The sequence below is a fragment of the Plectropomus leopardus genome, chromosome 16 (genome assembly GCF_026936395.1).
Source record: "Plectropomus leopardus strain MGB_pleo_1.0 chromosome 16, ASM2693639v1, whole genome shotgun sequence".
NCBI classification, from domain to species: Eukaryota; Metazoa; Chordata; class Actinopteri; order Perciformes; family Serranidae; genus Plectropomus; species Plectropomus leopardus.
In genome coordinates, this window is record NC_142191.1 from 12641064 (window position 1) to 12665669 (window position 24606).

Genomic DNA, 24606 nt, shown 5'->3' on the forward strand with positions numbered 1-24606 from the left:
CAGTCTCACAAAATTGTTACGAGCGATCACGATGTTGAGATTTCGGTTTAAATATCTGCTTATTGGCTTTTTTGCATCATGACTGAGCAGCAAACTCCAGGGCTGCAAAATGAAGCTAATGTGGCTACATTGACAAAATTTACAGCAGAAATAAACATGTTTACAGCCTGGTACAAAAAGGGTTTTGGTCTGTTTTGTTAATTCCCCTATTCATGACAACTGTATCAGAGGTGAATTCATGTATAACTCATCTATTAACATTTTACTGATGCTTAAAAATACACATAATTGAGGGTGTGTCCACTTTGAGTGACAGGCTGTCTGTGAGGCATCACTATGTCTATGCGTCAGATCCACCCGTCTCTCCTCCGCAGCTTCAACCTCTCACTCAAATATGGTCGCTTCTGACTCCAAAACACCAAGATGGCGATAGTCAAAATGACAAACTTGAGTTTTCAAAATGGGAGTCCAGAAACTAATGTGTGTCGTCATGGTAACTAAGTCCAATATTGTCTGTTATCATGACAACTTTCGATTATTCGCGATGCATCTAAGAATCATTTTTTTGCCCTGACTCCTAATGGACGAGAGCTGGTCTCACACGTGAGGTGAAGTGAGATGAATTGAAGGGAAAATCAAGAGAAAACTGACAATAGATAAAGACTACTAATAAATATATTAATCTAATATAAAACTGCTCAAGAAAATGGTAACTAGAGTTGCAGTTGGTTTCTGGAGTAAAAAAAAAAAATCAATATTAGAGGCTTACAAGTCCCTGAATTTTGGTATTTTTGTTGGCTTATTATGTTTTTATGGGTGTCAACTCCAGTGCAATCTGAGCTAACTAAAAATCAGAATTTGACTGTGTAATTATGGGCTGCATTATCTAGCTGCAAACACATGGTACATGTATAAGTACTGGTTTATTTTATCCACAGTATTCCTTAGCAGATCTCTGAAAAATTTAAATAATTTAAACTTTTAGTGTGAATTTAAAACTCATGGTCAGTCTGCGACACACATCATATCAACAATTTCAGTAAAATATAAAGAAGGACGGATAATAAACACCAGCTGGGATGCAGGTAGGAAGCCAAGGGGGACAGATGCATGAACAACAGACAAAAAATAAAAGCCAAGACTATACAGAAAGGAATAGGCGTCGATGTCTAGGGCCCAGAGGAATACAGGGAACGACTGAGACAGACAAAAAACAACATTCCAGGAAGAACAGTAGAGCTAAAATTGATTAAAAAAGAGCGAGACAGAGGAAGCATCAGATGTATACAGAGACAGACAACTAAAAAGAAAACACAAATCACAGAGGACCACGCTGAGACATCCAAAGTTAAATTTAAACATCATAGAAGATGACCTTAAAAGCCCCACGAAGCTGTGATAGGGTAGAGAATCTACATTGTTTTATCCGAAAATAACGAATGAAATTACAGACCTTTATAATGTCTCATTTGGAAATCATGCACTCAAATCTAGTCAAAAATAACTACGTAACCTTGCGGTGACCTTGTTGCACCCCAACATGCCAATCAGTGCACAGATAAAAATACCGCAACACAGCCTTAAGAAGCATCCCTCCTTGAGATTTAGTCAATGCGTCAAAAAAACAACAAATGCTCGAAGGAACAGATCACAAAAAGAAGAAAGAAGAGTTTTAGGGCTGTCTCACATCAGCACGGGCGTGACGGCGTTCTTGATGTTGCCATAGGCGGCTCGTCCCAGCAGCTCCCTGAAGCAGCGCTCAGTCAGCTCCACCGGGCTTTCCTTCTCCTTCTCCGACGCCTGCAGCGGAGAAGGGGAGCGGCTGGTAGGGAGCAATGCAGGTGAGAAAGCAGAAAAGAGGGAGAGAGAGGAGGGGAAAGAACAGGGAGGGGAAGTCGGGTCGGGAGGGGGAAGAGAGGGCGAGAGAGAGAAGAGTTTGAAATCAATTTGATTCAATAACATTTCCACAAAGGCTCAATTTCTTACACAAAACACTCTCTGGACTGCTGTGTCACTGCAGCCTTCTCTGCTGAGGTTACTTTACCCTCTGCAGTTCGTCTGCAGTGAAAATTAACTGACTGTGTTTGTTGTTGTATGTGTGTATGCGTTTGTGTATTGCACATTTGTTATGACCATGGGGTACATGTCCGTGTCTAAGTTTGTACACGTGTGCGAGTGTGTGTGGGCACTCACACTGGGTCCAGGCTGTCTTTGCTCTCATGCATACTTAAAATCTCCACTATAACTTCATCTTAGCCATGACTTGCCTCGGGCGGTCCACCAATGATGACATTATTTATTAACAGCCTCACTCTTTCATCTTGCCTGCTGCTGATGTGGAGGAAATGTGACTGCCTTCCTCTCAGTGGCTCCTCTAAATGAACTCAAAACCCAAAAAAACTAAAAAGACATTTAAATGGATAACAGTATGAGCAAGAGAAATAGGAGCACAATCTTTAAGTCCCCCTGCACCTCCTGTGGTTGCAGGGGGTGCAGGGGGAACATAAAAGCGTTTCTTGCTTTTATGTACCCTAAATTGCCTGACCTTGACTATGCTGACCTGTTTCTGTGCAAAGTTTGTCAATAGAGAAGTGGTCACACTCCTCCACTGAAGGGGCTGATGTCTGTGCTCTTTCCAAAAATCTGAGATTCAAACATACGCCGGACAAGACGGATTAGATGTGTCACTGACACAAAAGCACGAAAGCAAATCGCTGTAAGCGCTCTAATATGGGAGGCACATATCAATGGAGGAACAGACTTCGACCTGCAGCGCAGAGCGGACTTGTCAGAGCGCGAGTTAGCATTAGCATAGCAATTTTTTGACAGTAAACATGGTAGAGTGCAATTCTTAGATGTAAACTTACAACCTGGAGCTTCCTTCCACTATCCACTAAAAAACACATCGTAGCAGATATTGTTATATGTTTTACAACTATTACCAGGGTGTCAGCCAATGCCAATTACAAGCTAATAAGCCAACAAATAACATACCAGTAAACAACTCCAAGATGCTAACTACACTTCCCATTTGTGGTGCACAACAGACTTTTCATCTGAGTCTGGGTCTGACTGAGGCTCACCTTGTTGACATGCCATGATTACCCATATCTGTATCTGCTCAAACAACAAAAATGATCAGTCTCTTTATGATTATTTGGATAGAGGACCGAGGTCGGCGTGGTTTTTGCCTTAAGTTCCATTAAATCAGGCAAATGTTGAAATTTCTTACCTAATATTCACTGGCTATACAATTGTTGTGCCTAAAAAGCATCACATTGTCTCTGTCTCTATCACTCCGTGTATATTTCTATTTTTCAAATGTCTGAATCATCACCACCATTCCTTTACCTGGGGGACACTTATCAATCAGAAACTGAAACAAATGTTCTCTAAATCAAAATATTCATTGATTCAAAAGTTTGCACTGTGATTGAAAATGACGAAGAGCGTTAGGAGTTATTCATAATTTACAAAAACATTGCATAAATCAGTCCACCTCACACTCCCTCCCCCACCCCCACCCCTCCCTCTCTGTCGCTCACACTTTAAAACAGACACACACCTCGGAGAATGTCACAGCAGACAGTCCTGTCTCTGTCCTTGTCTCAGTCTTGACATTTTTGCCACTATAATGCATAAAGTTGGCTCTTAATCAGTCATTATTAAAAAAGACTCCCGCACATCATAATTGGTCAGCTCACAGCCCACCTCCTGCTGTTTGGAGGCAATTACAGTATAGCGACCACTTTCCAATAATGTGTAGTAAATTAAACTACTAGTTACTGAAATCAATGCCCTATATTGCAAACAGAGTGGGCATTTTTATCTTGTGGTCATCCATCATGACAATAATCTATTTGAGGAAACAATATTGCTGAAATACAGTTAATTCATTTTTTTCTTCACTGTATAATGATGAGCAAATTCAGGTAGAGTTGTTATTTGTTTCCACCACATTATCTGTGTTTTTGCATTTAAAATATTCTGGTACATCCCTAATATTTACATAGTTAAGAACGTGTCTGCAGGGAGACTTTAAATGAAGCCATCTTCCTTTTGTGCTGCAAATGTGGAAAACTTGAGTGAGTTGTCGGCTGCTTTGGTGAAGGTTTCGTATTTTTTCAGCAGTAACTTATAACGCTTACAAAGCCACTCTCATTGACCCCCATCTGATTGAAAAGTGCATCTAAAACACCCACAGTACACTTCAATTTGAGGTCACCCTAACAGCCTCTCACTGCAGTTTTGTCTAATGATCTGGAAACTCAGTGCAAAATGTTTAACATGAGGTGAAATCCTCATCATCGTCTCAAAGCCTACTTGGCTACAGCAATCTCACCTCACATCTGCTTTCATCAAACAATTTACAGAGGCTGTTTTCTAAGTCTGTAACAGGCAAGGATCATTTGTCTTAAAATTTTCTGCTGAGGCAATGCCTGGAGGAAAATTGCTTGGAGAATATAAAACCTTTGCAGACACTTGCACACCACGTTATAACAAATCAGTAATGCTAACATTGTTTTGAAGTGAAAAACACAAAACATGGCTCACAGAAAGATGTCACTATTTTCTGAAATAAACTACAGAAATTAGTCTCAATTGTCAGACTTGCCAAAACTGTGCCCGGGGTTGATCTTTAAATGAACTTGCTCTTGTGCATGGGGATTAATGTAGAGAAAAATGCACCATCTGTGAGTGTAATTAGACTGTACTGACTGCTGTGGATTTTATGGCTGGTAATAACCGAGGATGCACAGCAGGGGCAGACTTCATAATACACACAGAGCAAAGGGAAGCTGAGAGGGAAATGTGACTCTGTTGGAGTGTGTCTGTCTCTGTCCATCTGTCTCTCACTCTTTCAATAGCCTCCACATTTCCATCACACTACTTCTATGTTATCTACCCTCCAACCAATCTTCCAATGTTCTTCTCACTGCCCTCCCCATTTTGCTCCACTAACCCTCAGATCTCGGCATTGACGTCAAAGTGAATTTCAGCATGTGGAACGCTGCCAAAAGCGGGAGGCTCCAGACTGTCTCTCACTGGCAAAGTCTAGCTCTCAATGCAATTTTTAATAATGCTTAGAAATGAAGATAGCCAATCTGATCCACAAGCCTCCGGACTGCCAGAGCTAGGACAGAGTCAATCTTCGGAGCCAGTTTCCACCAGATCCGTGTGCGGTCCGGCTCTGATCCAGTCGCTCTCTAACTTGTAGATTTATCTGTTTACAAAATTTTTCAATTGTGTTTTAATGTGTTTTTACAGTGAAGTTGAACGATTTGGGTTGGTGACATTTAAGACGTGCGACCACGATGTAGTTCGTCTATAGCCTAACAACAGCTTTTTGCCTCTGGCGATTTCATTTATGCTTCAAAACACACAAAAGTGGTGTTGATCTATGAAGATTATTATGGTAAATAAAACGTTTAAGTTTCATAAACTCATGTTCATCAGAGAGCTTATTTTTTGGTGATAATCGCAAAAATCCCATTCAAAAATCCCATAAGGTTTTTGACGAGTAAAACCAGTGCGATGTTAATTTCCTGGTTGGCCTACAAAAATACATCATCCCTTCACCACTATCCATGCTCTGCTCCTTATCTCCTTTAATTTTTCTGCCCATCTCTTGGTCTCTTTGTCCTTGGATGCTGCAGGTGGACAAACAGACACCCATCAGGGGACCAGAGCTGTTGGTGGGTTCACTCTGTGATGACAGTGATGATGAATGACCCGGGTGATGGTTGACTAGACTGCCAGGACAAATATGGCCTAACATAAGACAAACGGCTCCAGTCTGTTTCAACACAACAGCTCTCGACTGTGTGACAGAGGCATGGCAGGTCAACACTGACTCATTTTAGGTCATTAACTCTGTCACCACTTGTTCGCACTGTCTGGCCTGTTATGGGAGGATGAGGTGATAACATCTGCCTTAAACTACACACAGGAAAGTGCATTTGAGACAGTCAGTTTTTCTTGTTTTTACTGAAAACTATTGCTTCTTCATCAAGTCCCACAACCCCTGGTTGCTGTCCAAGACCTGCCAGGATTTCACACCCAGCATGTCGAGATGGCGTTTTCATCAGTGAGAGATATTCCCAAAGGAAACAACAGCAAATTGCTGTAATAATAGTTTTTACAATATCAGATGGAAGGAGACAGAGAGCACTACAATATGCATTTCAGAGCTACAGTGCTGTGCAAAAGTCTTAGGCCACCTTAAATTGTGTTATTTTAGCAAGGTTATAATGATCATACATATTTATTTCTCAGAAATTGTTTTACTAAAATACAATCAGGACATACACGAAATATGAATACAGTATAAGAAATGCAAATAATTCTGAATTAAAAGACTTTTATAGGCTAAAGTTGCAAATATTTAGTGTGATTTCCCTTGTCCACTTGAACTCTCTTGTGCAGACAATATGAGCTTTACAATACTAATCTATCATTCAAGACATGTACAAAGCTCAAAATTGATTGTTTGGGCTATCTTTTGTTCTGGTTGTATGATTCCAAGCTTCACACTGAATACTGACTTCAGTCTGAAAGAGCCATTTTGTTCTGACTTCTTTGGTGTTTTAATGTATTGTACATTTTATCTGTATTCTTTGTTTGTATCTTAATAAAGACACTGATTATATATACATACATATATATGTGTGTGTGTGTGTGTGTGTGTGTGTGTGTGTGTGTGTGTGTGTGTATATAGCCAGAGAGCAAGCCTTAGACTTGCATTTCCAATAATTTATCAGCAAAGTTATTGTTATTAAAATCAGTGAAGAGCTTACCTATCCTAATGCAAGCATCAGGCAACCCACCTCTTTACAATTCCCATGAAGGACATAGCAACCTACAGAACCCAATCAGTTGACCTTTCCTTCGTTACAACTCACCTCTCTGTGCGCTCTCCACTCTGCAGGTTGAAAAGCAGAGAGGGGACGATCTTGTCCATGTGCTGAGGGTCCCAGATGTTGGCCTGCAGCTCATCATTTACAGTCTTCCTCACCACACCCTGCAGGCCCTTGATACCTGCCATGCGGATCCTGGAGGGGAACAGAAATAGAAGATCAGAAATCAGACACCGTTTGACTGGTAACTGAATCTATAAATGGAAGATTATATTTAGGAAATCTTATTTCTGTCTAGATTTAAGTCCTTGAGTGTTTGTCTGTTGTCCTTTCATCCTGAAAAGTTATATTTAACTGTTCAAAGACGTCACTTTGTCTATTTTCAGCAGATGACAAACCTCTTTTAAAGGATATCTTTCTTGTTTTTTTACAGATATAAAAAAATGTCCAGGAGCAGCAGTAATCCAAAAAAAGACTTCCTGCAGCAGTCTAAAAGCAGCAGTTATTTAATCATTCTGCCTCTAGTGCAATCAAGCATCTGTCCACTCACTTTGTGCGGATGTCAGGGTCCTCGTAGCTTGAGTGGCACATCTCACTGAAGCGCGACACAAAAAAGTCATAACTGCGGTGGTACGATGGTGTGTCTTCTTCTATGTTGGCAAACTTCACAAACTGAGAAGGGAAGAGGAGGCAAAGCAGGGAAAAAAAACACAAGTCAAACTGAAACTTTTCGGCTCAAGAGATTTACAGTAATAAACCTGCTCCTCAAAAGCTCTTTGAGTTTATTTCAATTTGATTAAAAACTCTTTCAATGAAATAAGCCTCAATCCCCATGATGAATATCTCTTAAATTAAAGTTAAACCGCAGCACCATAACATCTCATTAAGAGTGAAAAGCACAGGGCAGAGGGGGGCTCTCCCACTGAGCCAGAAAATGTCATCATTTAAACACGCTGACATTTAGCTCCACAACACTCACCAATTAATAAGTTATGAACTCGCTTTCTTTAGAATCGAGACAGAACGGATGCTACCTGACGCACGAGTTATACAACAAATTAATAGGACATCAGATGGTAGTATAAGTACATCAATTCAAAAACAAAGGTGGATTAGTGATAGGAAGAGTTCATGTGGAAAATGAACATCCAGAGAAAGCCCTTGTAAACCTATTTCCTGTGTACAAAAGAGTATTTCTGGAGTGGTTCTTTAAATTAAATGAAGCACCCTTGAGTAAATTAAATGAAGTGAACTTAAAAGTACTTGTGTGCAACTGCTCAGCTGTTGCAGTAAATTGCTGCAGCAGTTGATGCCCAAAAGCTGCTCAGTATTACCGGCTGTAACAACGCGCAGCTTCCAGGTATCGGTGTATCAAATCTGTCTGCTGACTCTCGATCTGATTGAAAGCTTTGAGTATAGAGTCTGAAAAAACAGCAGCTTAGATTATAAATGTTTTCGTTGCAACCAAAGGCTACACCAGGAGAAACTTGCCTCAAGTCTTTTTCTATCACATCACATAAAACAAACTGACAGGGATACTAACTCGGGCACTGATGTGTTGAAGAGTTGGCTTCTGTTAGAAAGGGCTCTGCAGTACAAGGTTTCAGGTCAGTGAAACAGAGTGCGAGAAAACCTGGCAAGGCTTGAGTCCTGTGGTGATAAACTCTCTTAATCCACTCCTTTCGCCTCTCTCGCTACTGGTCTGCTTCAGATGAGCCATAGAGTTCACACTAAGAAGGGAAGATGCTACAGCAGTGATACTCAACTTAAGGCCCGCGGACAAAATCTGGCCCCCTAAACATTTTTTAATTCATAATAAAAAATAAAGTCAGTCATACAGGGAATAAGGTGCCACGGTGCATAAAACAGCATTTAAATAGAGCTTGTTGATCAAAAAAAGTCCCAGTGGAGCATCCCGACACCTCCGATATTTTGCTTAAACCAGTTAATAACCGTTAACCATGTGATGCTAACAGATAGCCCTTTCCCTGTATGTTTGTGGTCAGGCAGACTCATGCTAACTGTCTCCAGCACAGAGCTTACACTCCTGCAGCAGCAGCCACAGCCCATATAGCCATGATGCCACCAAAACCTTCAAAAGTATGGCTAAACCATATTCCATTACATTCAAATTATGGGTTTCGAATGAACTATTCTGTTTGTATTGGTACCACGCTAAGGATACTGGTATTGGTATTGGCATCATATTTTTTTAAATGATACCCCAGTCCCATTACAGCAACTCCATTTTTTTACACTGAGTATATGTATAGCTGTGTGATGTGACTCGGGGTTGCTGTATGGACTAAGCAATTAAGGCGAATCTAATCCCAATCAATATCTGTACAATGTTCAACAATAGGCATCTTGAATGCATAGCTTTAAATTAGCACATGCTGCAAAATTCCTCTATTGATTGCGGTAAACAGCACTTTGATGCACAATTAATTAGGCAGCACTGATGTGAGTGTGTGTTTATAGATCAGTGTATGGCCTTGCATTTGTCCTAAATACACACCCATGGGTGTGTGCAAGGGAGATTGATAGCATGAAGATTATGAGGCTGGCGTGTCTCGTCAATCTGTGTAGATGACTGCGGAGCTTTGCCAGTGTGCTGTGCAGCTAATCTGATTTCCTTTATGCGTCCTCTGCTGACCCGCCTGACAGCACTGATAGCAGCTTCCCACATCAGAGGATACTCATCACTCCCACCCCCTCTGCCCACCACTCTCTTGCTGAGCTCTGATCTTCCTCAAATAGTGACGCAGTGTTCCTCTCAAGGTTAACATCTTTTACTTTGTACCATCACATCAGGATAGCAAATGCGCCCTGTCAACTTTTGATTAGATAATACCCCTAAATCCACTGAAATGGGTAGACTTTGATGGACAGAAAAGCTTAGAAACGGATGCACATTAGACACATTAGTGATGACCAACAGTTTGAGGATGTGGGTATTTGTCTAAATTTGTTTGAGTGAAACAAGCCGTCTTAGTGTTTTATGTTTCTTGTGAACAAGAATTTATGGAGAGGCAAATTTGTTTTGCTTGTTACATTATCCTTAGATCACAAAATAATCTGTGTTTGGCTTCTGCAGTAAATTAATACTATAAATCCTTTGAAAAACGACCTAAATTTAATCAATGGTCATTTAAGTTAAACAGCCTTGAATAGTGTATTAACTATGTCCTCAATGTTTACTACAATTTTTACTGTACTTTTCAGTTATCACTGTGACCTAAGTTTATTGACACTTTTCAATAAATAATAATTGATATTCTTCCACAACGCAATAAAGTCCAAGTTACAGGGTTCCCAGACATTTTTACCAGTGAATTTTAAAAACCTTTCCATAATATATTACCCCATTTCCATGACTTTATTTGAGTAATTGAAAGTAGGTTGGCCTATATAGCAATACAACCATAGATTATTCAACACCCACTTCCCAGGCTCACGCTTGCTAAATTTACTCACTTGTTAGACATGCCCACCACCCACTTGTTAGACATGCCCCCCCCCACACACACACACAAAGACACATGTCTAGTGCAACTAGACATGTGTTTGGATTATAATTTTGACCAGTCTGTAAGAATTTCTTACTTGTTAAACCAATTTTTGTTTTATTGACTTGTCTAGCAATTAATGATTAGTAACTAATTGCAAATTTGCCTAAAGTTGAGCGTTGTACCTTAATAAATGATTAAATTCTTTAAATAGCTTAATGATGCCTTGATAAATTAAGGCTTTTTCCATCCAAGAGGATGACTGACCCATCATGGGGGCTGGATATTGCTTATGTGGACATCTGCACATGTAAAGATATCCAGATTACAGTATATAACTGCAGATCGGAGCTGGAGTCAATAAATGTCCGTGATTACTGTAGAGTCATTTGTGCTATGAACAGATGCCGATTTTAACACTTTCCATTAAATACAAAAGACAGACGTTAGTGGGTGTTGGTGGGTTTTTGGCCAGTGGGAAAGTGGATTTATGTGACCTCAAATGTTAGTGTGAAAGCCTCAGTTAACCTGGTACACAACAGCTTTTCTGCATTTTCCTGTTTCTCTCCCAATGGCAATGACTCAATGGCAGTCTGGTCTTCATGTATGAAGGGATACAAGTGACGTTGAAACGGTCACAAAGGGCAGCACTAAATTTTAAATTTGTAATGCAAGGAATGTTTTTCATGTACCGTTGGACATGTTTTTGGATTTTTATGAACATACAGCCAAAACAAAGTATATTCAAAACTTTTCCAGACTTTTCAAGACTTTCCACGAATTCTAAATCTTTTTTTTTTATATTCCAGGCTTTTCATAAATGTGGGAACCCTATAGCTTAACAAACTTCAAAATGCTTAATGTTCAGGAGTTTTTTTGTTTTGTTTCACAGCTTTAAAACTATAAAACATCTGGTAGACTCTTTCAAGTAAAAATATTGATGTAAACTCACAGAGTTGGTTCCTAGGATCTGCAGACTGGGTTTGTCTGACTCCAGCAGCTTTCGCACCATCTTGAGAAAACTCTCTACGAACAGGTTGATGCTCTGACAGTGGCAAGCCATCAGCAGCTGGTCCAGGGCTTCCATGGCTATGCACACATACCTGAAGACGAGGGGAGAGAGACACAGAAACATCTGGATGACTCCATTAACCCTGTAGGCGATAAAATCTGTGTCTGGATATCACATATGGATAATTAAATATGTGCATTTATTCTTAAAACCTAACTGCATAAAACAACAGAAAAATGAAAATGTGATAAGCTTCGCCAGACGATCTCTGGGGACTTGCATATTGAACAGATTTCAGCTGGACTCTGCCAAGTGTAAATGTAATCTGTACAGGCTGTTTGCACTGGCGAGAATAATCACAGTGCATCCTAGTCATGAGTCATACAGAACAACAACTTCTGTGGCTTATAAAGTAAGCACAGAGTGTACAGAAACTTCACCACTGATGATGCTACAACAGCCACGCTGTTTTTCTTAAAAAATTTACCAACTTGCCTTCCCCTCCACCTGGCTACTTTGTATGCAGTGCACAATAAATAGTTTGTCATTATAAACAGAAAAGTGTAAAGAACACATACATATCTAATAAAAATGCTATGGCATTATATTACAGTTCCTTATCCAATCTGCAAGTGATATGTATCCTCTTGGACAAGCTTGTAAAAGGAGATCTTTAAAGTGCCAGGATTTTAAAATATCAACTTCATCTATGTTAAATTTAAATCAGAGTTTGGCTATATGGCAAAAAAATATGATCATATAAACTTTTCCCATATTGACTGATAGATATTTACAGCAATATATAATTCGATAATGGTGCCAGGTTAAAGAGTATCCTGATGATGGCCGAAGCTTGACGAAACAAGACAGTTCATTAGTTTAAATATAGAATATAGATGTTTTTAAACATATAAAATAGAATAACATAAACAATACGTGTGCAATTCTGGCTGTGTTAAGAATATATTTTGTGATTAAAGTATAGATTGAATATCATGTTGTCCATCAGTTAAAATTTTCTGGAAGTTAATAACAAAACATCTATCTGAAATTTTGGGTGTAATACATACTTAATGATGACTCAAGGCAGAGCTTTAACGGTACTCAAAGGCAGCTATGGCTATCAGCATGCACTGTTGCTAAAAAAATGTTGGCGGTTAGGTGGCAGCAGTCACACACTCTTTCTATTCAACAGTGGATTTATTTTTTATTGAGATTTGATCTGTGGAGCTCTCTGCTGCCAGGATGAATGGTGCAGGACATGTTATGCTTGAGGCTAGGGAGGAGGCACTCAACTTAGCTAAAAATATGATATTAATTTGTATTAAGATTTGTTCTTCATCTTTAATCTATAATGGATGTGCAAGAAACCTTCAACATGTACAGTGGAATTTAGAGAAAGACCCACAGGGGAAGGAGCAAGTCAGGTTTTAGAAACATTCAAAAGGTGCAGGTGTATATTTTTCGTTATTTCTCTGTATATGTTAATATCTTTGTCACAATAGTTGGGCTGTGCCACATGATGCTTAACTTTATTAAGAGAATGTCAAATATGTATTTCATTTGTTTACTATGTCCTGTTTTTTATTTACCTGTCTTTTTTTTTGCCCTGATATCTCTGTACGTTATGATATTGACGGCTGATGTATACCTGGAAGTAGTGTTGAAAATAAATAAAAAATACTGGTTAAATAAATAAATAAATAAATTGAATGCATTTAAATGTGAACATTAATCTTTTCAAACATGCTTCATTTAGCTTAAAATAACATTAAAAGTTAGCTTGCATTGTACCTGAAAATAATGATGCTAGGATGGTACCTTTTCAGGTGATAAAAAAGATTTGTTGTGTTTCTTTATCTTTATCTGTGCTTTGTCTCTTTGAAGAAATCCAAACTACTTCCATATAATTGATGTCATGCACTTTAGCATCAATAAGTGCCGTGGATGTGCAAAACAAACCAAAACAAAAGTGTGGATTAAGAGAAGGCAGCAAGTAGACGTGGACTGTGGGCAGGGTGACCGAAGATGTCACATTTCTGTTTATGTTCTGCTTGTTCAAAAGGTGTTAACAATTTAATAATTCTGTCTCCTTTTTGTTGCACATGTGGATAATTAGCACTGACATTGCTAACTCCAATAAAATATGTCCTGAAGTCTGTTTCATTGCCTCTGCTGTGAGCTTTGCTCTGAATTACATTGCTGCCATGCTATGTGTGTAGAGCCATAGCCCGGCCCTCCTGCAAACAGGGGATGAGACAGAGCAGAGGCAGAGAAGAGGGGCAGCAGGCTGACTGGCTGGCTGTTGTCGCATTTATTTTTACTGAGTGATAGGCTGTTAGATCTATCCATGTCAAGTAAAAATGTCAAAAGCTTATCACTGTAATCAACATAAATTTTATCATGATCCCCTGTTGAGATCTTGTATCACCCTGGCCTCATTAAAATCAGTTAGTGTGTGGCAGAGAATAAAGACTACAACAAATGTGCACATAGCATTTGTCAGGGCAGAGACAGATGCAATGTTTTTTGAGAGAATGTTTTGAATGGCAATTGACTGGTGATGCTCACCCGTATCTGTGTCGGGCAACATCCCTTGACAGTCTCTCAGACAGGTAGGCTCCGATTCGGTCGAGCTTCTCTGGAGCTGACAGGGCGTAGAATGTGAGCTTCTCCATGTTGGCCTTCACCAGCCCATCCTATGAGGGTGACAGAGGGAGGGAGAAAAAAAAGTGGGAAACAAGACAGATACAATAAGAAATGTTTACGATCTTTTTCACGTGGTGTAGAAAAGGAAAGGAAAGGTTCACCCAAAATGACAATTAAGATACTGTCAGGTCAGAGATGTGCATAAGGCTGGTATGTCCACTAAACAAAGAGGCAGCTGGTTACGGCAAAAAGGCTGTTTGCTTCCACTGAAAAAAAAACACATTCATTTTGTATTTCATAAACCTATGTAACAGTGTGTGTACTCAAGTCCTTCTTCTCATAACCCAAATTTATGTGCAACTAGTTCACTTAGTTTCACCTCCTACTTTCTCCCTTGACCTACTTCACTGCTCTTCAGTCTGGTCAGGGGGAGGAGAGAGCTAAAAACATCTATAGTCCACTGAGAGCCCGTTTACATTCATGCAAGAGGCAAACCATGCAGTCAATGAAGTGGAACTCTAAACAAAAAAACAGAATTTCAAATTCTCTGTAAAATGGTTTGATAAGATTAGGCTGTGATATGATGGAGAGGAAATGGTAGATTTTTGGAGTTAAAAACCCTAAGTATTCTGTATGCAAGGCAAAGTGACTCTAAAAATAATAACTGTGATACATGGGCAGAACATCATTCATCATTTACAAACTAGAAATACCGCAAAGAGTATGCCTCTGCGCACCAGTCAAGTTTCACTTACAGTTTAGATGCATGTCTGTGAAAACATGCATGCTTCACACGCATCATTCCCCCGGCAGCACAGATCTTTACAATCAGCAGAGTTTTAAGGTGAGCACCTAAAGTTAGTGTCACCAATTCAATATCTGACCAAGTATTCCCCCATCTGTTCCTGAGTTATGATGTTGAGTAATGGGCAACAAAAATGCTTTTTTGCAGAACAGTATGTGTGTCCCTTTGACCTCTTGGATATAAAATTTCAGAACTTCATCATTGTATCCTATTAGACATTTGTGTGAAGTCTGAGTGTATGAATTCTTAAGTTATGGCCTAAAACATGTTTTATGAGGTTACCATGACCTTAACCTTTGATGCCAAATTCTAATCAGCTCATTGTTGAGTCCAAGTGAATGTTTGTAATTCATTAGAAATAATTTCCACTTGTGCTTTTTTTGTATGACACAAAACTGCCTGTTTTCACACTTTGTACTAGAAAACGTTAAGTTAACAACATGACTGATGGCTGCAATTTAAGATTGTACATTTCCAGAGCCCACATATTGTGCATGCCGACTCATTGGCAAAGCCTCCAGCCAAAGCTTTGAGAAATGGGGACCTCATTAAAGGAGCAGTGTGTAAGATTTAGGGGATATGGCTCCATCTAGCGGTGAGGACTGCAGATTAAAACCAACTGAAACCTCTCCTGGTTAGAACTGTTTCAATGTTCATTGTCAGGAGGTTTTACCAAGAGGCGAATTATCCACAGAGGTCTCTTCCTCTCCAAAACAAATGGTTGCTGTCATTAAAATCAGTAAACACTGAATAAAAGTTTAATGTTACAAGGAAGTGTTTCTACTTTTAGGGATATCTAAAGACGTCCACTAGCCCAGCTGCTAACATGTGCTCACATTTTTCTACTGATGAGTTAAGATCCAGATGTTCCTGTGGTTTTTACCAGAAGTTGAATTATCCAAAGAGGTCTCTTCCTCTCAGAGTTTCACGGTAAAAAAAACTCTGTTTTGCTGACACTGAAAACGTGAAATTGCTGATGGCCCTATCTAGAGCCAGTGCTTGTTTTGTCCCTTCTGGGCTACTATAGAAACAAGCCAGTGCAGCTCATTGTAAGGTTAGGTCAACACAGTTATTCTTATTTTCAGGTGATCATACACTAAAGAAAACATACCTATTATATTATATTACATTTCTTGAATGTTATGAGATGCACCTGTGCTTTACAAGTCAAAATGTATGCTGTGTGAAAGGGCCTACTCCTCTCATCAGGGGTTACTGGAGGTCAGCACCAGGCAATAATGCTGCTTCTTTTTGTTCCTCCAAAACATCCTGTGGCTGCGATCCATAACAGATCACACAGCCAGAATATTGCAGCTGGCTATAAAAGAAAAACACCCTCCAGTTGAAAAGCTGATTTGGGTTTTTTTGTCATTTGGATCAATCATTCTTTAGCCTTGCAGACAAACAGCAGGTTTCTATCGAATATTAACAGAGTAAATTTTATAGTTGATCCTCTCAACGATAAACTACAACCAATCATCAATTTACACTGGTAATGTACACTACTGCGGGGACATTTTCTGAGTGCAGCAGGAACATGCAGGGAAAACAACCTATACTTAAGCATCGGCCTTACCACCAATTATCTGGGAGAAACACTGTACAAACACACCCACATGCTCACACAGTGTGACACAATTTTGAGTAAACGTTATCAGACGGCTTCATTATTCCCAAGCTGCTGGGATACCGGTAGTTAAAGTCTCAGCCACAGCAGCTTAGAGCCAAACTTAGAAACCATTTTTGGGAGCACAGTGAGCAGGTGTACACGCACGCACGCATGCACGCACACACACAAAATAGTTTTAATGAGGTCCGCGTGTACTAGCATGTACCGTACTGCAGTTTTGGCCACAGATCAGATCTGTAAAGTGGGTTAATGCAGTAGCAAAGAGGCACTTATGAAAAGTTTCCTCCGCAATAAAACAGCTCCTTCTTCACCACACAAATTAATTCTCTTTATGAGTCATCTGTATCAGATCTCAAACAGTAGTAAAGATGATATCTGTGGGTTGAACGGCTTTGAAAAAGATAGTTAGGTATGGAGGCTGTGCTGTGTTTTCTTATCACCTCTACCTCACACTTCCTATATCGAAGACAATATTATAACACAGTGTTTATATTTACATGCCAGGGACTACAGACGAAAAGCTTCCAGTTAAATACGGAACAGCTCATTATTTGTCACAATTTATTCTCACATTTTTGAAATATGGGTTCTGTTGTGCAAGCTTCTTTTTTAAATTACACAATGTTACAACATATTAAACTAAACTAATCTTGACAAAGACAGTGGACTTTGTTTAGAAGAACTGCATTAACAATGATTACCCAAATACATTTGCAAGATCCACATAATTTCAAAACAGAATGATACAGAAGACAAGGGATTAGTCATCAGCTTCAGACATTAAAAATACCTGTTTGCGATCAGAAAGGCATTACTAAAGAAATACGAAGTCACTTGAGCATCTCACCTCTGGGTCTTCTGGGAAGATGTTGTCTACCAGTCTCTTGTATCGAGGCCTGAGCGCCCCGCAACAACCACAAACCCCTGAGGAAGACAAAAGATGAAGAGGAGTAGTGAGAAAAAGAGAGAGAGGCTCAGTTAGACTTAGGCAGAATGCAATAAAAACAAAGAGAAATAAATAAGTAAACGCATCTTCCTTTCCTGTCCCTTGTCTGATGGTTCACTACTCGTCTGTCTATAATCAGCCACTTGTTTCGAAGTCAAGGTTAGAGACAATACATACTGTAGGTGTAGACAGTTATTGACTAGCGCTGCCAAGCACCCCTCAGTCGACTCAGATTTGTTTAAGACGAATACTATTCTTGTTTTTTTGTTGATTTTTGTCAATCAGTCTGCGGTGTAGTTCTGAGGAGGTGCTCAAAATCAAGTTGCGCCCTTCTCACACTGCTCTGAGGTACAGGCAGCTGCGGACCCAGACCCAGGTTTTGCTGACCCCTGGATTCCTGCAGCTTGTCGATGATGTTATGTCTGCAGCACTGTTTTGCTCTGTCCACCACACAGCTCTATATCCCACCTGGCATCGTCCATGGGAGTTTCAGAAGCAGAGCGTCCTGCCGGCTGATAGATTAGACTTTCTGAGATTCTGCTTATTTTGTTATTTTCCCTTAATTTTGTGGTAATTTTTCCTTGATTTTTGTGTATATATAAATGCATTACTTTTCTGTCTGTTTAAATTATGTTTATTGATGTTTTTACCCACTTTGTTTTGCTGTAGCCTACAGTCCAGCCAGGAACAAAGAATTCTGGCTGCGTCTCAGTCAAAAAACATGCTCATCTTATTAATTATACAGATTAGTATAAAAATCAATCCTGTAAACATGGAACCAATTGAAGATTTGTGGCTGTGTTTCAGTTGAGACAGAGGGAGATGTTCGGAGGAAGAGAGATTTTGCCTGCTCGGGCTCCAAGACACATTATCTTCTGCCCTCTGCTTAGAGGTGGAGAAAATAAAGCTTACAGCAACTTCATACGATACAGCTTCCAGCTTTTGTTTTATATCTACTGAGGGCAACATTATATATTTCCAATCTATTGTTGGCTAGGTTTGCCCACATGAGCTCAGAGGGGTAGCCTGGCTTGTTTAAACGTCGCTATTAAACTGAATGTCCTGCTGAACTGAGTTCTAACTCTCAAACACTATATGAGGGGAAAAAAGGAAGAAATAGTTAAATATTCATATTGAACAGCCTGATCTGATTCAACTGACATAATTCTGAGTTGGGTTATAGAACAGAAAGATTTCACAAAGAATAAAGAAAAACAATTTACCCAGTGTGGTAGGAACAACTGTTAAATTGACTTGTCAGCAAGGAAAACACAGCTGATGCAAATAAGATAATAATGGCAAAGCTAACTAGAAAGTATTGACAATAGTCTTGACAGTATTATTCTTAGGGCCTGATTTAAGTGGCACAGTTGAGTTTAAAATGTACAACTTGTTCATTTTATAAGTGCTAGGTTGTAGAGCTTGCTGTGACAGGTAAAAATGATCGCCTGAGGTGCAGAGAAGCAGCGAACTTCTTGGGGAGCTGCTGAGTACAGAAAGAAAAGTCAGACTGACAGAGCTCCATCAATATCTTTCATCATATCAGGGCTAATGACATAGCAAGAACCCACAAAACGGCAAAGTCAAACACCCTGCAAGAAAACCAAAGTTGACAAATGCTGAAATGATGCCATCTATCAAACTACTGCATCCAATATTAAAAATGTGAAGATCAAGCTCACAGACCTCCTGTAAAACAGAGGCTTGTCTAAGTGAAGGTAATTCTGTACAAAAACATTTGAGGAAAGCAAGATATGGAAAGAATGTGGTCACAAGACAATTACAGTCACAACAATGGCTCAGACACACATGCACGCACACACACACACACACACACACACACACACACACACACACACACACACACACACACACACAGTCTCTATTTCTCTCACTGCAATCAAGACAGCCTTGACGAGAAAAGTGCAACACTGAAGAGTGATTATTCTGACTTAACATTGAGGAGAAAAGCAAGCCAGACAGCAAAGAGAGAGCAGGATTCTGATTGGTTAAAGGAATTCAGCAGTGGTGAGTCATAAGGAGACCCTGGGAGAAAGAAGAAAACGGGGCAAAAAAGAGATAACCTCAAAAAAAATGCATCATTTAACCCTTTATGGAGCTCTGCAAAACAATACAACAGAATATCTTCCTGCTTACACCAAACCAGAATACGTGACTTAAGGAGTCACAAAAGCTAATGACATTAAGTAGGTCATTATGCAGACAGCAGTGCAGTCAAGTTTAATGAATGGTTTAATAGCCTGACACTTCAAATAGAGTCAGCAGAAATCTAGTGTGTGTTAGACAAAAGCAAAACAATCTGCAAAGAAACAGCTTTTCTCCTTTCCTTCCTGCTTCTCTTCCCCCCATATTAGTTTCCTTCCTTCTATTCTCCCAAAGGAGAAAAAAAAGGTTTCATCATTTATTATTTCAGTTTGCTATTACACAGATTGAAGTCCGTTTTGCTGATGTTGCACTAAAACGCCATTCTGTGAGCAAACTGACCAGACATTGACAAAACAACAAGCAGTCCAATAACCTCCCCCTGCCTCAGTGTGCTTTCTCCAACATACAGTAGACCCATCACCCCAAGATAACACTGAATCTCTTTAATGCACCAACAGATATGCATCAGAACTCTTTAACCAACCAACACAGCTAACAACAAGCCTTGTGATCAACACTGTTCACACTATGAGACAATCAGCCTCCTACGGAGACTAGATTGCCCAAACCAGCTGTCAACTGGTGCTGCACGTCCTAAAAATCACAAATATCATTTTCTCAATTTAAAATGGACCAACTGTGCAAATTTCACACAGATGACGGAGGCAATAAGCTGCCACGTGCCTGACTCACCAGTGTAAATGGATGAGCTGAGCTATTACAACATTTAGCAAGACACACAACAACCAAGTTTCCTGCGCAATACAATTGCAACACATAGAAAAATGAGGATAAAAAAAACAACCAAAACACATGCAGTATTTCCAGATCATTGCAGTACAAAGCCCATTAACGGCAACATTTGATCTAGACTTTCTGACTTGTCAATTTGATCCAAACCAAAATCACAGGTGTGACACCTCCAACAAACCAGGGTACGAACCGAAGAGCCCAACCTTGGTCTGATGATAAGTGGGTGTCTTGGTCCAGATCAAACTGAACTGTGGTTCGGTTTGTCTGTGGTGTGACAACATTTTTTGGATGGTTTGAACTTTAGGACAAATTACAGGAAGTTTGGGCTGTCAACATGTGATGTGAGTCTACTCGATGATATGAGTGGTTGATGTCAGTACTGTAGCACCTTGTACATCCTCCAGGAAAGAGGGAGATGACTTAACAAATAGTCAGTTAGAAAAAAAAAGTACTAAAACTCAGAGAGCAGGAGAGAGAAGCTCACATGGGAAATGACGACAGGACATAGGATCATTATTTATAGTTTTTGGTGCGCTCCCATAATTGCAATGTGAAACCAAAGCTAACCAGGCCATATGTATACAATAAAACTAAAATACAAACCTTGGTTCCTTGGTTTGGACCTTGGTTTAGACTTTCAGGTGTGAAAAGGCCCTAACATTATTGACTGATCTGCAGACAAGTCTCTCAATAAAAAGAAAAATGATCAAGACTATATAATTTAGGTTTTATTTTATTGCTGAATTTATTTTCACAGGGACATTGCACATTAATAAACATTGCTTTAAATGTGCCTGTGTTAACCAAAGGCTAATTTTCAAATGTCGTCTCTTCACTAGGTGTTAAGATAGCCACTTAAACAGATAAAAACATAAAAGCATGCAAGCAGAATATAATCAATTAGCAGGCACAGAATGTACAACAAGACATTAGAAATTAGCTTGTGTGAATTTGACTGTAAGTTCATCGAGTGAACGGAGGTGGTGATTCAAATGTGGAATTGCATACTTCACAAGTTTAATATGTTAATTTGTTCCCAATTTTCAAATATGTAATGAGGAATACAACAACACCAATCTGAGTCTCATAAAGAATGATTTTATATACAATATGATATGATACAATATTATGCTATACGATATACTTTATTGTCCCCGTAGTGTCTTTGACTCAGACGTTACGCCCTTGAATGCCTTCAGATGCCTTCAAATGTCTCAATAAAACAAACCACATATGAACAAAACAGCCCTAGCTGTTCATAATCACCCAACAAAATGCACATAATCCAAAGTGCACATAACACATATTGCACATACCCTGTGAAAAAAAACGTGCTCTTCGACAGAATTGTTTAGCCCTGTGGCTACTGTATGAGTGGAGACCATCTTTTTTAGACAAAAAAAAATAAAAATAAAAAGTACTGAAACTCTGAAGACAATAAAAGGTAAATGGCTGCATTTTATTAGCACTTTTATTTGAGGCATTAACAATCTGTCTCCCATTCACCCATTCATATACTCACACACTAATAGCAGCCTTCTGGCCTGACCATTAGGAGCAATTTGGGGTTCAGTCTTGGCCAAAAACACTTCACATGCAGGGAGGAGAAGCTGAAGACGGAGCCAACAACCTTGTGACCAGGGGATAACTACCTCCTGAGCCACAGGCGCCCAAATGATGCTCCCTTTTTGGGGCTACATTGTTGCATTCACCAGCTTTCTGGTGTGTTATCAGTGACCTACACCTGGGAGAAGGGTAGTCAGCGCAGGCAGGATGTCCTTGAAAAACGTTTCAGTGGAGTAAAAAGGCATCTTTAACGTCTTATCCACTTAAAAGCCCCTCTGTTTCAAGGACTCTGCTCTCTAAAAGTTGTACTGAAGTCCACAGCAGGAGCTCTGCTGGTGCTCAGGCTTATCTCTGAGCCGTGTGTCTATTCATAGTGCTGCTCCCCTCTCCTCCATCACTTCAAACACTAATGAGGCCTGTGCACCCCTCCATCCCTCCCGTCCATCCTCTCTCTGTCCCTTCCCCCTGCACCCACTGAACCTCCCTCTACCACCTTCTTTCATCCTTGCTGTATTGGCCCGGGGCCTGAGTGTAGGAGTCGCCAATGAATTAATGAAAATGAAGCAGGTCCCAAGAGTGGAGAGGAAAGGGTGGAGGACAAAGAGTGACAGAGACACAGGCAGCTAAAGAGGAAAAAGATGGGAGTGTGATGGGGGAGGTGGATTGTGATGCACCAAATGAGTCACAGATTAGTGCTACTTATTGCATCTTCTCAGTCCAGCACAAATCTGTCCTGTCCTCTTTGTAGGCAGAGGCGAGAAGAGATTTTTGGGAGGAGTACAGAGAAAGCAAAAGAAAAGTTTTGCTGTTAGTGTTTTTAACACAGTAAAAAAACAGCAGAGCTACCGTGCCCATAAATCCACAATCATTTTAACAGCTCAGTGGGTGTAGCGTTTTACATGGTATTTCCACTCCCATGAAGCACTGGGAGCAGAAATAAAAAGCATCTGCATTTTCCATTACAGTTGGTTATGAGCGACTGTTATTTATAGGTACTTCTTTGTGTGACTTTAAAGTTGTTGCCACGTTTTTTAGGTCAGTTGGTAGGCCAGTTGCATGCAGCGTAACCCTTTAAAACTTGAGACAATGGGCTAAATTTCTTGGAAAGGCACCAAAATCCTAACTACACTCAAGTGACATCTCTCCATTTAGTGCATGTATATCTCCCATTTGTACTTGTGTGTGTTTTTTGGGCTTAAGTGTAAATGACAGCAGAGTGAGAAAATTGGAATTTCCCCTCAGGGATTAACAAAGTATAAAAAATAAAAATAAAAAAAAATTAAAATGTTTTAAGTTAAAAACCTGTAATTAGCAAAGCTTTTTTTTAAAAAAAAAAAAAAAAAAAAAAAAAAGGAAAAAAATAGGAGATTACCTGGAAAATATGTATAATGTATATATATATATATATATATATATTTCCATAACCAATCATGAAAAGTTGTTGGTTGCCTTTTTTCCCCATGAAAGAAATCAAACGAATTTGCTGACATTTCAAATATTTAAATGCTTGTGAAAGGCATGTGGAGGCAGCACAAGACAACTGATCCTGATCTAGGTTTCAAAGGGTTAATACATTTTGACTGTACACCTCAACAGTTTGGTTTTTTTTTTTTAAATAAAAAGTGAATGCATTTAAAACGGGAAAGTTGCTCCTGCTTTTTCAGAGGTTTGATGAAAAGCTGTTGATGTGTTAAGGTCGCTTGAAGTGGCACGTACCATACTGATCACTATAACAATAAAAACTGCAACTAAGTGAAGGCAACTCATGATTGTTTTAATTACCAACAAATCTAAACTGATTATTAAGTTTAAAAATGTGAGAGAGCTCAAGAGGACATCTTCAAATCACTTTTGTCTCAATGAAACCCAATGAACAGTCCAAGCCCCAAAGAAATTCAGTTTAAATTAAATTAAAAGGATAAAAACAGCAAATCAGAAACTTTGAGAAACTGAAACTAGTTCTTTTTATGCATTTTGGTTAATGAACGACTTAAATAATTCAAAGATTGAGAATTGTTGTTGATAAATTTCCAATCGGCAAGTCATAAATTGTTTCAGCTCTAAAATGCAAGGGAAAATTTTGACTATTAAAGTCAAGAATGCCCAAAAAAGGTATAAAGAGGGTGGGGTACAGTCCTCCACAAATCTTATAAAATCCTATAAATCCTATAATATTAAACAACTGTAGAATGAAAGAACATGCATTGACCCATTATTCTGCACAAACATGTCAGCACTGAAATGTGCATGAGTGTGCTCTTGAGAAAGAAAGGCATTCCCTCTTGCAAAGAGTTAGTTAAAGAGGCCCATTGTACTTGAAAACATGCCACAACACCAGGTTTCTCATAGAAATGACTACATTGCCACTCCAACAGAATACTGTATATCTTCAGAGCTGTTAAGTTTGTGTACAAAAATAAAAATAGGGAGTGTTGATAAATAATGGTGGGTTAGTGTGGAAGAAGCTAAAAGAGATCAGCAAGGTGGGTGGACAAGAATTTGGATGACAGCGATAAAAAAACACACCAACACAGGGGGTCTCACGACATCCACCCACTCTGCATGGAAAGCTGACAACACATTTAGGGGCTGGACACCAAGCGGCTCCACACATAAACCCACACACAAACAGCGTGGAATTGCTAGTTGTTGGGAGACAGAACAAGACAATAAAGAGAAGGCGGGTATCTCTGCAGACTGGTGCTCCAGACTT

General features: G+C 39.5%; 1 protein-coding gene across 4 annotated transcripts in view; it reads right to left on the minus strand.

The window, feature by feature from the left end:
• Positions 1–24606, minus strand: part of LOC121955338 (protein EFR3 homolog B) — a 46905-nt gene that overhangs the window by 15286 nt on the left and 7013 nt on the right. For all 4 annotated transcript variants that reach the window (XM_042503243.2, XM_088089168.1, XM_042503244.2 and 1 more), the window contains exons 2-7: positions 17310–17386; positions 13950–14077; positions 11319–11469; positions 7408–7529; positions 6903–7052; positions 1688–1822 (exon numbers count right to left, since the gene is read on the minus strand). In XM_042503243.2, the coding sequence (XP_042359177.1) occupies positions 1688–1822; positions 6903–7052; positions 7408–7529; positions 11319–11469; positions 13950–14077; positions 17310–17386 (763 nt within the window). The remainder of the gene's footprint in view (positions 1–1687; positions 1823–6902; positions 7053–7407; positions 7530–11318; positions 11470–13949; positions 14078–17309; positions 17387–24606) is intronic.